The sequence below is a fragment of the Rhipicephalus sanguineus genome, chromosome 2 (assembly GCF_013339695.2).
Source record: "Rhipicephalus sanguineus isolate Rsan-2018 chromosome 2, BIME_Rsan_1.4, whole genome shotgun sequence".
Classification (NCBI taxonomy): Eukaryota; Metazoa; Arthropoda; class Arachnida; order Ixodida; family Ixodidae; genus Rhipicephalus; species Rhipicephalus sanguineus.
This window is the reverse complement of record NC_051177.1, coordinates 77737481-77755799: the sequence shown is the minus strand read 5'-3', so window position 1 is coordinate 77755799 and position 18319 is coordinate 77737481. Positions and strand designations below refer to the sequence as shown.

The following is an 18319-nucleotide window of genomic DNA, read 5'->3' as shown; positions in this document are numbered from 1 at the left end:
GGTCCATCTATAAAACCAGTCCGTGGTTGCGTAGTCCATACATTACAAGTAAGCATTTTCACATAAAACTAGCGCATGTCACATGTATGCAGCCACTGCTTATGGCAAAACTACATTGTTTGAACCGGGTGTACTTTCCTTCTGGGATATTCATTTTTTCGAGGGCATATCTAGCAGATATTGCTGTTTTCGTTTCTCCCATCTCTGTGCCTTCTTGTCTTTCTTTCTGCATAGCCATTGTGTACCAAATCCGGAGGGTGGACCTGGAAGAAGGCTCCTCCATCTACTGCCTCTGGGTGTCACGTGACCTGGAGGTGGACAGTTGCCCACCGCAGTACCCAACTCCGTCCTCTCCACTCCGCTCCTTGACGCTCGGCTCGGTTAGTTCCGACACTGAGGCCTCACGAGAGGACACCAGCGATCATGTGAGGCATTTTGTTCCATCTCTTGTTGTGGCCTTATCTATGCTCTCATTACAAACTCCCTCATAGAAGGACCTTGACAGGGGCATATACAAGATTTATATTGCGGGTAAAAGGGGGTACGTTGATGTGTGTGTGCTAAAAATTCCAGTGGTGGGGGGAGGTATTGAAACCCCCCTCTGGCTACGCCTCTAGGTCTTGAACAAGATTGCAGAGAACTTAGACAAGCAGTCAGTTTTGTGAGTGCAGGAAATAGTTGTGGAATGCACTGAAGCTGTACAGAATTTTATTCTGATTTAAGACATCACAAAACATTTTAAATCCCTTCGCTATTTCTCCTGCAAGCCGGAGATGCAGATTTATGCCGCATCTGCAACCCTTGTTACAAGCACAGGCTGCCACAAAAGGTTATAGGACATGGTGTTTGTGAGAAAGCTTGATTACCACAAAGTCAAAGCACAGAGCATTGAATTCAGTGTTTTAGTGGGTGGGGATTCTGACATTCTACTTGCGATTTCGAGGCATAATCTTCGTGTCTGCAATGCTATATTGGTAGAGGCAGGTATCCAGGAGCGGCAACTTACATAAAAGGTCGATTCAGTTAAAGGTAATCATTCACAAGAGGACTACTACTTCGATGATGAAGCCAAGGTCTCGTGTTTTTTCCTGTTTTTATCTCTTGAATCTTCTTGAAGAGATAAATTGGCATTGACACCATCTCGCTCATGATCTTTCAACCGATTGCAGAACTTTCACCATTTGCTTCAAGTTGTAGCTGACAAGTAGATTTAACCTGCCTTTTCCTTTCTTTTCATGCACACCAGACTGAGCGTAAAGGTACTGCCCTGCACGACGAGACTGCAGAGTCTGAGTACACGAGCGGACTCTATGCTGAGCATTACACGACCTTACAGCAGATTGGCAAGGGTGCTTACGGATGCGTCAAGATGGCATACCGAAACTCAGACCGCCTCCTTGTAAGTTACTGAAGTGTTGATAGTACTTGGAACATGAGCCCTATTTGTATATGCCTAAAAAGTCAGTTTCACCGCAAGGGCGAAGCAATGATTGCGATAGCAACAAATTGTAGTGTTATACTAAGTGAGGCTGGCAGCTAACTGTTTTGTGTCCGATCTCACGTAACTACAAAACGCTCGTGTAAGAGAATACAGCCGCTCCAGGGAGAGATGCTCTCCGCGTAGTCACTCTCTACGTGCTGCGCTCTCCGCGTAGAGCGCAGCACGTAGAAGGGTATATGAGCCGCCCGCTGTAATGGCTGTCGAGATGGTGCACGCGCCAGCAATCGCAACCGCGCCCTTAGATTCAAAGTTAAAAGTTGCTGCCCGCGCTTCAGCATGGTCACTTCTTCAGCATGGTCAGAAAACGCTGCCGATCGGTAGTCGAGTCTCCTGCGAACACGTGAGCCAAATAGTATAGCGCAGCACGCGGCCTGATATTTACAATTAATTTTCGAAGTCTGCTAGAAACCGTTCCCTCTTCTTTCAACAAATGATGCCATATACCCAAATTCACGGTACTCAAGACTGCCACATGCCCGCGATCGCATTCAAACTGAAAGTGAGTCACACGTTCGAAGAAAAAGAAAGATGAAGTGCTCAAGTTCATGACGTGCGCGTGATGTAACTTCTTTCCCCTGTGCCATCCCTCCCTGCTGTGTGCTCATGCAGACATGAAAAGAGAGAAAGCAATTACAGTGTGTGACAAATCTCCAACTGCCCGTACTTGGCGGATTCTAAAAATTTTTGCGGCGGTTGATTCGTGAGGCAATAAACTCCTTTAATGAAGCCATTCGATGGTTACTTGGAAAAGTGTTGCAGAGCCCCTTTAAGGCTTGTTGAAGTTGACAGATCTCTAAGGCTTTCTACACTGCAGTTTTCTCACTCTTGTTACCTCGTGCCAGGTGATCACCAAATTCATCCGCAAGAGCAAGGTGTACGAAGAGAGCTGGGTGCATGACCAGATGATGGGGAGAGTGGTGCCTCTGGAAGTGAGCCTGCTTACCACGCTCAGCCACCCCAACATTGTGCGGGTGTTGGACGTCTTCGAGAACAGCTCCCACTTCCAAATGGTCATGGAACGTCATGGGGCTGGCATGGACCTCTTCGAGTTCATTGACAGGGCACCCTGCCTCGATGAGCCCCTTGCCTCTTACATCTTCAGACAGGTGCGTGCAGTGCTCTATAACTGTCTACAGTTACAGTAGAACCCCGCTGTTACGTTCCTCACTGCTGCGTTTTCCCGGCTGTTACGTCGTTTTCCGCCGGTCCCGGCATAGCTCCCATAGGATACAATGTATTGGGAACCCCGCTGTTACGTCGTAACTGTCGGACTGTTCCCGTATGATACGTCGCGAAGTGCGCTCGGAGCCGACCGAGTGACTACCAAAGAGAGCGGCCATGGTGCATTTTCACGCAGCTTGGCCTCGTTTGACCGTAATATTAGCCGCATGAGAGGCGCAAGCAACACAATCTTTCAATTGATGCAAACAAAAGCATGGCCTTCAAGATTCAAATTGCAAAGATGGCGTGTATGACGTAATTGCTTGCGAAAGCAAGGCCTTCGAGATTAGCATTCACTTCTGCCATCGCGTTGGCGTAGACTCATCATCATCGTTATTTGTCGGAGAACGGGAGGAGTTCGAGCTGGTTGGAGCTCGCATGGTCGTGCGTGCGGTTCGCGGTCGGACTCGCCGCGCCGGTCGTGATTGCATGTGCTTAGTTCTTTCATGCCTACAGCTGTTGGTGTTAAAAAAATCACATACGTTGATTACATTTTTGTGGATGAGGCCGTCCTAAGCTCCGCGTTTCTATCCATCGACTAGATCGCGGCTGAGCGCGCCAATTTTCGTGCTGCTCGTAAGAATTGAAATAAAATTCTGTACCACTAAATATTTTGCCGTTTTTCCTGTTTTTCGGCTCTTACGTTTCCCGTCTCTTACGTTTATTTCCTACGGTCCCTTCAAAAACGTATCAGCGGGGTTCTACTGTACTAGCTACACCATCTCATTACAGTAAAACCCCAGTGATACGGTCACGGCTGGTGCGAATTCTGACATGATACGAATTTGTAATATGCCCCGGCTGAAATGCATTGCTTACAATATTTTGCTGCTCTAGATGTGTTCCCATGCTGCTGTGTATCATGCGAATGCACGAGCAATGGCAGCGGCCAAGCTAGCGGAGCAACTGATCCATAGTTGCTAAACGACCGTCTACGTCACGAGACTGCAATCTCTCATTGGTCTCAAGTATAAATCATAAGCGTGAATTTTTTTAGCAAGTAAAATGCAGCATGCCTCCGAATCTGGCAATAAGGAAATGATGCAACCAGCCAACTTTAGCCTCGTGTAATAGAAATTTATTTACACTCAAACCTCGATATAACGAACACGGATATAACGAATTATCGGTTATAATGAAGTAAATGAGGAATAGTCTTGTCACAGCTACAGTGTTACAAATAAACGTTTATAACGAATTTTCGGATATAACGAAGTTATTTTCGTGGCAGATGTGACTTTGTTATAATGAGGTTTGAGTGTATATCTAACACAATATTTCCTTGCACATAACCTGCACGAAAGATGCAGAAAATTCAGAGCTAAAGTCGGTGTGCGTCTCTGCGCACACAGGAACTATAAATGAACTGTGAAATTCGGACTAAAGGATGGTGTATTCTGCTGTTCTCTTTATTTATAAATCAATAGAGTCGGTGATCGCTCTTATTCAGCATTGCCTGGCTATATCCGTGTTCTTGTACATGAGCTCTGAAGATAAGAAATGGCAACGCAAGGAAATTGACAGTGATGGCTGAAGCTAACAGTAGCGGAGGATGGTGGAGCGACACTTGTTACTGAAACTGAATGAATACTATAAACATTCGCAATCTTTGGGCGCAGTTGGTCTTGTCATTTCTATAAAGGTCTAAAACGAATTTGTGTGGATGAAATCTGCGGTTGAAATGTGGGGGTGATAAGATATAAGACTTTGTTCAAATTTTTCGGAGGGTTGGAGTTAGGGTACAGGTTATGCGAGAGAAAATACGATGACCACCATCATAACTCTCAGACAGCTCATTTTCATTGTCTGTCAGCGCATCATCTCTATGGTTCATTGAACGTTTTATGTTCCGAATTTATCAATTTACTCTCCAACAGTCGCAAACGAGATGGTGGTTCAGCCATAACAACTTTGCTATATCGCCCTGAAAAATGCCAAAAGCACTTGAGATGACTTCTTGCTGCTTGAGCTGCCTTTCTCACTTAGCTTTTCCAGATGAATAAATAGAAGTTTTTTGGTTGGAAATCGTACAATTTGAGTTAGGTGACTGTTTCCTCAGCTCTGCCAAGACACACTGCCACTTTAGGGGTTGCTATTAGAGTCTCCATCCTGGGTGGCAGTACTGAAACTTTTCTTTGCAAGTTCTTCTAATGCATACACCCCTGGTGTTGCATCTTCTCAAGGAGCTTTTGTTGGAAAGCATTCCCTTGCACACAGATTGTTAGTTGAGCATCTTCTAACCTCATTCATTTAACTGTTTATGTTGTTGTCACCAAATCAATTCAATCTGTTAAAGGTGTTCTTTCTCAGCAAATTATCAGATGTAATAAATATTGCAAATACTACAACCTCTTAGCACTTGCATTGATGTACTGTGGTGCTGACTGCTGAAGTTTCTTTGTTTTTAACGTAATATAGTTATGGAGTAGACAAGTCGGATTATTTTTTTTTGTTTCAAGACCGCAGATCAAATTTTTTCCAATCTTGTTTTTACCCTGCCAGGTGGTGAGTGCCCTCTCATACCTGCATGGCCTGCACATCCTCCATCGTGATGTCAAGGACGAGAACATAATAATGGACGAGCGCTTCAACGTGAAGCTCATCGACTTTGGTTCTGCGGCATTTATGGCTCCTGACCGCCACTTTACCACCTTCTGCGGCACCGTCGAGTACTGCAGCCCTGAGGTATTGTGCTGCGTGAAGCATGCTCACACAGTCTGGAAAGCTTTTCTGCAGCTGGGTGTCTAGTTGTGTCTCTTTTATACGAAAAGAAACCACGATACTAAACGTTAGTTAAATTCTTGCCTTCGAGTATTGCCACACACTCTGTGGATTTTTTTAGCAAAAGGCAAAAGAAAACTAGGCAAAGTCAAATGTAATTAGTGCTTGTTGATAGGGTGCTCTGATAGTTGACAACAATATAAGCTTGCATGCGACGAATCATTTTCAAATGTTTCCGGTATGCGAGTAGCAGGTTTCAGCACGAAGGCAGAATGTGAACAATTGGAAGAGCCCTAGGGATGAAAGCACTGCGCTGACTTACAACTAATTGTTTTTGGAAGAAAGCCTTTGTTACCACTATCTACAACAGAAAAGAATTGCTTTATGTGAATGTTATAACAGCTTCTGTTCTAACCCCCCCCCCCCCCAGAAAAAAACAAAAACAAAAAAAAACCACTGGGAAGTGAGCGCCGTGTTCTCATTGCTCCCTTTCTTTCGTCTAAGTTGTACCCTCTGCAGTCTTAGTTTAGCCTTTATGAAGCATGCTTGCTTATTTCCTGGTACCAGTAGGTGCATTATCTCGCAGATATTTTTTTGGCTGATAACTAACGTATGAAAGCCATGCAAATTTTACTAATACTCTTCTTCCTTTTCAGGTCTTGCAGGGCAACCCATATGCAGGGCCTGAACTGGAGATGTGGGCGTTGGGTGTGACGCTGTACACGCTCATATTTGGGGAGAACCCTTTCTTTGATGTGGAGGAAACAATTGCAGCGATGCTCAAGCCACCCTATGCAACTTCCAGAGGTGAGCAAAACAGATGTGCCAAAGAGCCATAAAGGCGGGCTCTTCCAGCAACTACTGGTACCCCCCAAACAAATTGCCACTGCTGATTCAATGATAGACACTCCCAGAAGAGCCATATGTGCCATGTATGAACTCTATGATGCTCGCAGCAAATGTTTGAAAAAGGAGAAGAAAAAAAAAGAAACTTCTGAACAAGTGCCCAGAATAACCATGTGCTGTGGGTAGAGCTGGAAAGCAAACATTAAGTTGTAACCATGCCATAGCACCCCTGATTTCTCAGTTTTCTTGCTGTTAGTGGTGGTACGTGTAGTTTCTTTCGATTAAAGTCAACCACCCAACTTTAGATTTTCAGCGTTGAATGAAATAGGTCGACCTACAATGGTGTCATGCAGATTCATTTTACATTCGTGGCTTGTGGAACACTCGTATTGAACTGAGAGGCTTTTCACGTTCTTGAAGCAGTGTGGCGAACTGCACATGTCTCGAATGTTGGACAGAAGTATAGATGGGTGCATGGCCTTGTTCTCTGTCCTAATGCAGATCTTTGGGAGCTGATTTCACGGCTCCTTCATCCTGAACCGCATCAGCGCTGCACTCTGGCCGAGGCAGAGCACCACCCATGGACGACCCAGCCTGTCTGCCCCGAGAGCTACCGCTTTGAGGATGTCGTCCATGCCAGTGAGAGACTGCTCCTTCTCTTTAATTTAACACTGCAAATTTAATCTCTACAGCCCTGCCACAACGCAGTGCACTTACTCAGTTATATATTGCCCACCGTGGTGGTACAGCGGTTACGGTGCTCGGCTGGTACCCGAAAGTCGCAGTTTCGATTCCGGTTGCGGCAGTCACATTTCGATGGAGGTGAAATGCTAGAGGTCCATGCACTGTTCAATTTCAGTGCGCATGAACACGAGTTGTTAAAAATTTCCGGATCCCTCCACTACGGCATGCCTCATAATCATATGGTGGCACATAAAACCCCAGATATTATTATTATTATTATAATTCAGTTATACTCGTGTCGAACTGCAATCCCATAAATACTATTCCGACTATTTATGGTGTTACGCAAAAAAAAAAAAAAAAAGGCTTTGTGCACTGCTTTCTTTATGTGGCCAATGATTCCACAGTTACAGTGTGCTGCCTCGGTTCCCCGAGGGTACCCAAAATAATCTATATGACTTCATTGTGTGCCCAATTGAAAATATATGTCAAGCACAGTGCAACTTCAGGCATGAAAGAGATTCATCACGTCACTGATAATGGAGGTAGCAGCCATCAGGGTCTGTAGCAGTTTGTGAAACCCTTGAACATCCTGGAATTTTAAAATGGTATTTTCAAGGCCCTTTTTGAAAACCCTTAAATTTTTCGAGATCCTGAAATGTCCTTGAATTTTGTGAATACACTTTTGTTCAGTCAGTTTTTAGCAAATGCCTTTTGAATAGGCCTGTGTGAATATTCGAATGCATATTACAGTAGTTGAATTCACTTTGACGTGATTTTAAGATTTTCGAAATTTGCAAGTGTTCGAAACAAGCGAGATGTAATTTACTGCATGTAACCCACCTGAAGAGGTGGTTTCGCTGCAATGTGGGGCTGCTATGGCATGAAACAGCTTAGCATTTTCTGAGAACGTGAAGGCTGAAGTGTACTTGGACCTTCTGTTGGTCACTTCCTTTCTTTTGACCATTTGTTTTGGACCTCACACGACGTTGAAACATAGACATTAAAGGGACTGACAACCAATTTTTCTCGACCCAGTTTCTTGTGGCGAAACGAACAGCTCCCCCTCGGTAGTGGCTAAACCTGCACCAGTAGATTCCAAAAGCGCGTGGATATTTTGTAAGCAGTATTTATTTTTTTGTCTGAGAAGCCACTAAAAAAAGTTAGTCCCTCCTCCAGCAATGCTGAGAAGTGATAGCGATGCCGATAGCCCTCCTCGCAAATTGTTCCTTACGCTCCACATTCTGCTTTTGCAGGAGTGAGTGCAATTGTAGTTAACTACCTTCATTTTGACAAAGTCTGAAAGTCTGAAATTGCAAGGAGATTTGGAATACTGTGGTCAACATTATCAACTACTATTCTTAAAAATAAGGAAGGTGTACTGGACAGTTTCTAGAGGAGTTTCTCTTCTTGAAGGTGCAGCCATGAGTCTGTGCATCCAGTAGTGGAAAATGCACTTCGAAAGGCTGAAGAATGCTAGAAGTGCAACTCCCTTCCCCGTAAGTGGATCTACTCTGACCGCATACCCTAGCCCTCCACGTGGTTGAGCAAGATTCCAAGTGCAGCAATGGCTGGCTTCAGTGCTTCAAGACTAAGCTTGGCGTGGCTTCAAAATAGGTTGTTGGAGGAAGTGCAGCCATGAATACAGAATACAGACGTGACACCATAGGTGGATGGCTCAAGCATCAGCTGAGCTACTTCAGTGATATGAAGATAAAAGCACCTACAGCTTAGACAAGATGGCGTTCCTTTACAAATTGTAAATTGTTGCCAAAGTGCACATGCAATACACTGGCCAGATCCTCATGAGGATGTAAACAAAGCAAAGAGACTATTACAGTGCTGTTTGGTGCTAGTGCAACGAGGGAAGACAAGCTTCATTTGTTGATGATACTGGGGAAGGCGGCAAAGTCATAGTGCTTCCACTGTGCAACAATGCCCAAAGACTGCATATAGTACTAAAGTAACAAATGAGCTTGGATGACCACTGCCACTTTCAAAGAGTATGTGCGAATGCACAATCGAAAGTTTGGGGAGAAGCACAGGCACGTTTTTGTTGTTGCCCCAGTCACAGTAGAATTAAAAAATTTCATAACAATCACATTGGAATTTCTACCTACCAGTGAACAGAACTGCAATATTGCAGCCCATGGACCAAGGAGTTATTGAGACAATGCTGAAATTATACCGCAAAAGTCTTTTGCAACTTATACCTGTTGCACATGCTGCCGACAAGGAATGCAGCATCGACATACTTAGTGCTATGCATTTATTAAGTCATTGTGACAGCATGGATGTCAAAGCGCTTTATTGTATTGAGTCATTATGCCTCAGTAAGTGTTTCCCAAGCTTGCCCATTTTACATGGTGCCACAGCCCTCCAACATGAGTGCGGTCTCGTATTTCTCGGTGTGTTTCTTTTTTCATTAGTAAAGCTTGCAAAGCCTCTTCATAGCAGGCATGGGTACTTTGCACACCTCATGTCTTCCAATGATGAAGTTGTCACCATAACATTTGCGTACTTCTCAAACATGCAACAGTGTACTGAGCTTGAAGCATAGTGTGCCTTGTGTTTCTGTGCAGCCCCTGAGGAGATAAGCCCGTCCAAGTACTTCCATCAAGACAGCTCGATATACTTCAGCTGCAGCCTCTACGACCTTAGCAAGAGCGACGGTCCATCTTCAAGACACCGGAGCCTCAGCTGCGCCAGTTCCGTGACCGGCCACGCGCACTCTCGTTGCTCCTCAAGTCACGAACAAGCAACAGCATCTGCTGCCGCCCCACCACCCAGCATGATTTCGCTTGCTGGGCCGTGCGAGAAGGCTGGCACTGTAGTTGCCTCTGAAGCAGCAGCTTACAGCACTGAAGACATCTCGAGGGAACTGGAAGCCTGTTCCTAGGTTGCTTGTGCTAGGTGCCGAAAAATAATGCGTGGAATACGAGTCAGCCCGTTTGCTTATAACTTTAAATTGAACATTTAGTTTACTTGCAAGAACAGGCAGTGTCGTGCAGAGAGGTCAGTGTTGTCATTGCTTCAGGAGCGACAGCTCCTGACGGCATGCTTTTGGGTCACCTGTGGGGCATTCTGGAGAACGTTCGTTGAATACTAGTTGACCTGCCTGCATTCTTTCCATTTTTTATTTTCTCTTCTCGCATGACATTCATGAGGCTGTTCATCAAGCAGGTGTTTTAAATTCATCTATTGGTGCTGACGCATCTGCAAAGCTGATTTTAATTTCTCCCTTTTCTTTCTTGGTTGCACATTGTCTCTGCAGCTGCAGGGACAGTCATTGCATAGCTTCGAAGCACCTTCTTATTTGCAATTACTGTGTCCTGCCACTACCGTTGAAACAGTGTTAAGGAAATTGGATAGCACTCCTACGCAGCGTTGACTTCAATATGCATTGGCATGCTTTTGTTCATTAATACTTCTTAACTATTTCACTATTCTCACAATTCAGTTTTAATGAGATTGATTAAAATGCAAGACGGCAGCATTTGATAACTGTGCACAACGCCCTCTGATGCAGCATTGTACTATGCTCACAGAATGGAACGTGACAGTGAAACATAAATTAGAACATTCCATGTGGGGCAATTACTCAAGAGTGCCACGTCACGTTTCTGCGTATCTGGTCAATAACGTGATGCAGACATCAATCTAAAAGTGAGAGCCAAAATTACGTCCATGTCACGCAAACTACAGACCGGAAATGACAGTCACTGCACTAGTTAGCCCTAAATTTATACATTTCATTTTGCGAGCACCATGCGTCGGATCGGTTGATTTGTCTAGATTCCGTTCTCCTTGTCATCGACATTGTTCAGGCCTACTCGTGTTACAATTCCTCTCGCCTCTGACAAGCGTGTGGTCACACTGCAACAGTGAAATTGTTTAGCAAGGTCTTCTTGCCGAGCTTATCAACTCTGACAAGAGGGAGAAGTTTTCAGAAATGTTACGAAGAGCTGAAAGCACTGTCAAGGAAATGTGAACTTGGAGGGTGTAAACGTCTGTGTTCTTGATACAAAGGAATGAGGTAGCTTGCCAGCCAGGCAGCTGTAATCAATTTGCTGCATGCATTTCTATTGACTAAACCTTGGCACGTGAGTTTGTACACATTTCCAACTTTGCGCCATTCGTAAGAACCTACGACCACGTTTCTGGTGCTTCTGTTTAAGTTTTAATTGCAAAATGTGAATGTTGGAATGCACTGAACATTGTTTTCAGTTACACACTTCTTTTTACTCTGTACCTTTGTCTCATAAATTAAATGTTTTGTTCTACACGATACCTAAATACACAAGAGTGATGACGTTACAGGTTTAATATACAAATTTGGTAGCAGCATGGCTGGATTTTACAAAAAGACCCATTGGCAATCAGGCGCTGTTTTCTTTATTCGTTTTAGTTGCGCGCAATTCGATAAACTGGAAACCATATACATGCCTATCACTGGGCATTTTAACTTTCTGCAAAGTGGAAACAAGGAAGAGGTAAAATGTGGACCAATCCAGACAGTTCATCACTGTAATGGATACAGCAGTTGTTTTCAAAGCCCAGAAACTTTACTTGGTGACTTGCATGTTCTTTACATAAGTGACTGTAGGTGTTAGCTACATTGACACGTCCATTCCAGACTGAAGTTGATACAGGCCGCGGTATTGTTGCAAGTCAAGCTGAATGTTTGAAATTGGATGCTTTATACCTATTTTTAAAGGGTTTGCAGAGTGAGATAGTGACTAACTATTTGTCGTGATGAAATATAAGCTAGCTAGTCGATGGGGCACAAGAAGTTTTATCTTGTGGTAAGCATGGGCAAGTTGGATCGAAGTGTGTACATATCAGACAGCAGGTCTTTTGACTGCAATGCTTATTTTTGCTAGATGCGTAGCCTAAAACTTCAGCATTCCAAGTCATTCCTTTTTTTGTGTGTGTGCTTCATGACTACATAATGTGGAGCATTCAGTTAACACTCCAGTGTTGGACTACATCATAAGGTGCATCTACTTTGCATGTCAAATATTCATTCTTTTATTCTTTTTCTTTTTGTAACTCTACGTTTTAAGACACACATTCCTGCATTTTGATGTTCTGTGTGTGGCAAAAGTCTGCAAATATATTTTAAAGCTCAATTTTAGTGTAATAGTTCGGCATGCAAACATAGCTTAGTTTTTGAAAACAAAAACATCTTAGCATCTTTTGGATGTTGAAAATGTTGGCGGGTTAGGCAGCTCTTCATTATTTAGGTGCAGTTAGTTGCACAAGCATAAGTGAAGCTTCTGCCTTTGCCTTCTCTTTGTAGCTGTGCTAGGTTGCTCGAAATGTGCTGAGGTCCATTGATGAGACACCCCTGTTTGATGTGTGGCGTTTTAAGTGACAAACTGATGTAACATAGACAAGTGATCTTCAGCAGTTATAAACTTTTTTAAAAGACAGCTATGTCTGTCAGCTTCTGTAGCAAAAGCAGGCTGTGACAGTTGCACGAAATTTGGATTCGATATTGAAATTTTCACTGCACACATTTCCTGTTGTTCGAACCTGACTTTGGCAAAATATTCCATGCTTATTCAACGTCTCTGCAACAAAATTTCCCCCACCCCCCCTTTTTTTTAGTGGTTTTCTATTTGTTAAACCATTTGACACACACATCGGGGCTGCTGTGATTACAGAAATACAAGATTCTAAATGCATGCATTGATGTTTGCCTACAGTTTTGAGTTTCTTGCCTGCTTGATATGGTCCCCATAAGAAAAAATATGTATTAATGTAAGGATTACCATCGAGGCAAAGAGAGTGGGAAAGTCCTGTTTGAGACTTTTGTACATATGTACGTACCGCGTGTATTTATTACTACAAATAAACTATATTGACAGAGCGCAGATGGGTGTCTACAGCATCTTGATTTGTCATACTTTGGCTGTGCCTCGCCAATATGAGCAAATTATGTTTTGCTTCGGCTGTGAGTGCTAGCAGTTACTCAAAGAAGCCGTATTTTTTTAGCTGAACTGTGGATGGTATCGTAGCAGTGCTTGCCAACAGCACCATTCACTGCGCATCGCATATGCGTGAACGTCACGCATCATTCGTGTTTAGTCCCGAGAACACAGCTGGGGTGCTTGCTTTTCAATACTTTTAAATGCACAATACAATGCAGACAGATTGTGTATAGCACATTGTTGATATAACATCAGCATGGTCAATGTTGATGCAATTGCGCTGAGCTGTACGCAAAAAGCTTATTCTTTTTGCCTTTTCAACTGCACTCAAGGAAATTATCGTAACTGCACTCAAGTGGTGTAGCTAGTGTGCCCACATATGGTGCCTATCTGGGGCTGAAATGGCAACAGTAGAGCAGTAATATTGCTACAGCAGTGGTTCTCAAATGGGGTCTGCGAAACCCCTCCATGGCAAACCCATCCTTGGAAAAACAAAAGTGAGTTTTTTGGAGGTGCACTACATAGGTCGGCAAAAAATGTGGAGCTCACTCAAACGCACTCACGAAACTTATCTTACCCTCAGGGCTCACTCGGACTCAGACTCACCAAACTTTTCCTCATCCGGACTCACTCGGACTCAGACTCACTATAATTTTTCTCAACCGGACTCACTCGGACTCAAACTCACCAACATATTACTGAGCCGGACTCACTCAGACTCACGGCTCGATCTGAGTCTGAGTGAGTCTGAGTGAGTCGACTCATGAGTCCGTTAACATTTAATTATCCTTTTTCTACCATAATGTCAATGCTCTTTAACGCCAATATCTCGAATAATCTGTGCGCTACTTAGCACCTTTTGATCTCGTACCTTCAAATACGAGTTATCTGAGTTTGCAGTTCAATAAGGACCTTTTTATTGAAAGTCATGACTCACACGAGATATTTTTATCAGTAACTTCCCGTGAAAAAGTTTGCGGGGGGAGGTCAAGGCACCTCCTCCCCCTCTCCCTCCTAAAATCATGCCTCTGATCAATAAATATTGAGCTGACGTATGAACGGTAGCACGTTGAAGTATGCGGGAGTACACGGGATTATAAACGTGAGCTGACATAGGGCTGATAGTAATGCTAAAGTTGAGTAGATACGACCATAGGTCGACAAAAAATGTGGAGCTCACTCAGACTCACTCACGCAATATATTTTGCCCTTAGGGCTCACTCGGACTCAGACTCACCAAAATTTTGCTCAACCGGACTCACTCGGACTCAGACTCACCAAAAGGTTTCCCTATCGAACTCACTCGGACTCAGACTCACAAAAAGATTACTCACCTGGACTCACTCAGACTCACGTCTCGATATGAGTCTGAGTGAGTCGACTCATGAGTGAGTTTGCCGACCTATGGTGCACTATGTCCAGTGACAACGGCCCCTTCTGATTTTTGGTATGCTTCACTGCATAACGTCTTTGCGTTGCAGCGAAGCTGATTTATGTTAACCTTCTCCATGAGCTTTTGTTGCAGTTTTCTACGACATATGCATTTAACCATACTTTTCCTAGGCTTGCATATTTGCAGAGCAAACATAGCTACACACAGGTTGAATGTGGCCGCAGACCACACAACTTATTGACAAGCTGTTGAGATCGAAATGGCGTGGCACTTTAGTTTGACCATTCTTTGCCTCGGAGAAATAAAAGGCACCTATTTCATGCTGCATGTTGTGTGAACTTATGACCCCCCCCTCCTTTTCTCTAACTGGAAGGGGTCCCTCATCATTTCCAACGGTCCACAAGGGGTCCCCCGAAACATACATGACTGAGAACCACTGTGCTACAGTATTTCAGCAAAAATAGCATAATAGTGTGTACATCATCATTCAGACCATGCTCAGTGACAGCAATATCAGTTATTGAAAGATTGCACAGCAAACATCTGAGGCCATGTGCTTGATTGTCGTGATTTGTGTGCATTGGCGCAATGTGAATTACTCTAAAGAGACAACTTTTACCTGCGCGTCTGAACTTGAACACACACAAATAGATGAACGTGTTGTGACAGGCTGTTCAAGTAAGCGGCTGTATGCATCACTTGTAAAAGAACTATAGTGCAGAAACAGCATGAATGAAGCTTGATGAGCTTAACCACTGAAAAGCTTTCCACTGGTTAATGTAACAACTCTGGAGTGGGTCATGCAAGTTCTAAACTAAGTGGCTGACAAGTGAAAGAAACTTGTTTCGTAATATTAGAGCTACTAACTTCGAAATATGGCAGAGCCTTTTAACAGCAAGACTCCTCTCGCTGTCTCTTTTTTTTTTTTTCCTATGTACAAAAATGGTAGTCACTGCTGTGGCAATTGCCATTTCTGTAGCCATACTATGGTCAAACAAGGGCCACAAAAGCTTTGTGCAGATTTTACAGAGGATGGGCATTGTTTCAACTTGCGGGAGTTGTTCATGGAGAACAATCAAAAAAGGTAAAAGAGGAAAAGAATACATGGAAAACAGAAAGATGAATCTAAATCGTAGTGACAGTGCGAGAAACAAGCCGCTGTTCAAAGAGGAAGCTTGCAAGTATTCTGAAAGTACCAACTACGCAGCAGAAAAACATTGAAATGACAAAGAATGTTTATCAATATCCCTAGAAAAATTTCAATTCTTAAAGGGAAAATATGAAAGACAGGCATAAGGGAGTGGAGTGGGCAGTAAAAAAATGAATGCATTGTGCTTCAGAACGGCAAGTTTGAAAGCAATGCCATGAAGGAGAAACTTTCAGAGAGCAGTCTATGCTGAGGTGCATTAAAGGTTCAAATACAAGCTATCAGCTCTACTTTTCAGAAAGGTTCAGCCATGGAAATATGGGAGGGGGCCCGTGCAACCCTGATGTGCTCGGGTCCGTGGTGTCGCAACCAACCAAATGCCTACAAACTTCAGATGCCCCCCACGACAAGTGCTGGCTTTTTCAGTGCGAAAGCACCTCTGCCCTACCTATCAAGATTTTGAGGATGTCAGGAAGGAATGGATAGGCATGGCTATGCAACAAGCAATGCACAGTTCGGCAATGGCCCTGCAGGATATGAATGGCAATGTGTGGTATAGTACATTGCACATATCTTGGACATCTCATGGCCCACCCGGAATTTAGTCCTTAAAATAAACGTGATCACTGGCAGGTCTAGTTGGGCTTGGGCGAGAATTGGCTCAGCCCATGCCCACATTTAGGTTAGGGTGTTTTCAACACTGCTTTGGCACTCCACAAAAACATTGGTGGCCAACTCACAAAGCTGACAGCCCCATTCTAAACTGGGTTAAGTGAGAGAAAAGAACCAGTTAAACAACGACTTAGAATCACCTAACACAGCTCTCAAATGTGCTTTCGCATAATACTACATAATACTAGGCTTGACGGAACCAAAAAAGTCTCAATTTCTTGTCCTATGACAGACTCTGTACATATAATACCTTATATGCTCACAGCTAAATACGGTAAAACTAGTGTGTAGACTTCTGTACTGCCTTTCTCCAGCCCAGCTACACTGGTTTATCATGAATCCTGAGGAACTAAACCATGCATGCTTTGCATAAATAGCCCATTATGAAGAAAGAAAAATTCTAATTTTATAATGAGGCTAGATTTTAAAAGAGGCAAGCTAATTTATCAAAGTACAGCCAACTTCCATTAATTCAAGTGATGTAACTGACAAAACTGGTTGAGTTGTCTAGCATGACAAATTAAGCGAGATGCAGATAAGGAAATAAAAGACCACTGACTCAAGTGACAATATCTGTCCCAACCATAACAGATACCCAAATTTGACAAGCGCCCACCTTTTATGCCTACAAAGTTTATAATTTAACATAAAATGCTGATATAGCACATAAACAACGTTGAAACCGAACACAGTTTCGTTACTTGAAAAAAAAAAAAATTCCATCTCAGATTCTGCAAAAAAAAGAGAGAGAGAGAAAACTAATGAAACTTTATGTACTTATTCAATTTTAAATAGCACTTTATCACCCTGCTTTATTCAGCTTAATAATAATAATAATATCTGGGGTTTAACGTCCTAAAACCCGATATGATTATGAGAGACGCCGTAGTGGAACACTCCGGAAATTTCGGCCACCTCGGGTTCTTTAACGTGCACCTAAATCTAAGCACACGGGCTTCAAACATTTTTGCCTCCATCGAAAACAGCCACTGCTTTATTCAGCTTAGTTGTAAATTGAGTAATATACAGAAAATTTATGCATTGTTTGCAATTGTGGAATTCAGGCATTTATTCAAATAATATACAGGAAACTTATGCATGTGTGCTGTTATTTAATGTCATGAGGAATGGATAGTTGCCAGGTATGTTGTTCGGCAAGCAGCAATACCGTTGTGCATGTCACCAATTCTCCAGACAATGAAAATAACCGCTCACTAGACACACTATTGCTGATGTGTTAATCTTGTTATCATAGCTTAATCCTACAAGCACGCTTTCTCAATTGGGAGGAACAATGACCACTGATCAGTGCAATGATCGTGCAGCTCAAAGATTGCGCATGGCTTCCACTAGCCTTTATTTCCACAACTGAATAATGTTCTGTCACTTGTGGATGATACCCAAAAATAAAATATCATTTAGCTGTGGAAATAAGGGCCAACTTGAAGCCATGCGCAATCTTTGAGCTCGTGAGGCCATGCGTTCCCGTGTTGCAAGTCATCTTGAGCATGACAGTACATGTAACTGTACACGGCTCAGAACAGTAAAACTTACATGCAAGTCTTTTTCTCTGTCTTTCTCCAGTTCTGTTGTACTGTCTTACCATGAATTCCAAGCGACTAGCCCATAGATAAATAGTCCATGCATAATGAGGAAAGCGAAATGCTCATCATACAATGAAGGCCGGATTTTAAGGCTATCGATGTGCACATACACTCAACTTCCATTATCTAAATTCATATGGGACCGACGAAATTCACTCTTGTGTCAGAACGAAGTAAGGAAGTTGCAGAAAAGTCAACAAAATACTCCACTGTCTCGAATAGCAGTATCTTTCCCAAATGCAACACATCTTTGGATCGAACACTTCTGGTGCATGCAAAGTATAAAATTGATGTAAAATGATTTCTGGGGCACATAGACAACGTAGAAAAGAAATGGAGTTCTGATTGTTCAGAAAGGAAGCCGTAGTTTCTCTCTGATATACACAAAAAAAGGACAAAGCTAAAGGACCTCGTCTTCCTAAAATGATAGTTTATTTAGATTTAGATAGCACTTTATTGCTCAGATGAACAAATATGCTGTACTCTACATTGCTGATAGCGTGTTTTATGTCCTCCGTTTATCAAGTGACAGCTCAATAATTCCAAATGAAATGATAGCTCGGAAAACAAACTCTGATTTTGCCAGTACATGCT

The 18319-nt window shown here is 43.1% G+C and overlaps 2 protein-coding genes across 4 annotated transcripts in view; one reads left to right on the top strand and one right to left on the bottom strand.

Annotated features, from left to right (window-relative positions):
* Nucleotides 1-12840, top strand: part of LOC119383222 (PAS domain-containing serine/threonine-protein kinase) — a 64578-nt gene extending 51738 nt beyond the window's left edge. For all 3 annotated transcript variants that reach the window (XM_037651261.2, XM_037651263.2, XM_037651262.2), the window contains 7 exons: nucleotides 235-425; nucleotides 1247-1399; nucleotides 2344-2607; nucleotides 5225-5407; nucleotides 6100-6250; nucleotides 6791-6928; nucleotides 9556-12840. In XM_037651261.2, coding sequence (XP_037507189.1) covers nucleotides 235-425; nucleotides 1247-1399; nucleotides 2344-2607; nucleotides 5225-5407; nucleotides 6100-6250; nucleotides 6791-6928; nucleotides 9556-9872 — 1397 coding nt within the window. In that variant the 3' untranslated portion in view covers nucleotides 9873-12840. The remainder of the gene's footprint in view (nucleotides 1-234; nucleotides 426-1246; nucleotides 1400-2343; nucleotides 2608-5224; nucleotides 5408-6099; nucleotides 6251-6790; nucleotides 6929-9555) is intronic.
* LOC119381691 (gastrula zinc finger protein XlCGF7.1-like) overlaps nucleotides 1-18319 on the bottom strand; it is a 229158-nt gene that overhangs the window by 180700 nt on the left and 30139 nt on the right. The gene's annotated exons all lie outside the window — the stretch shown is intronic.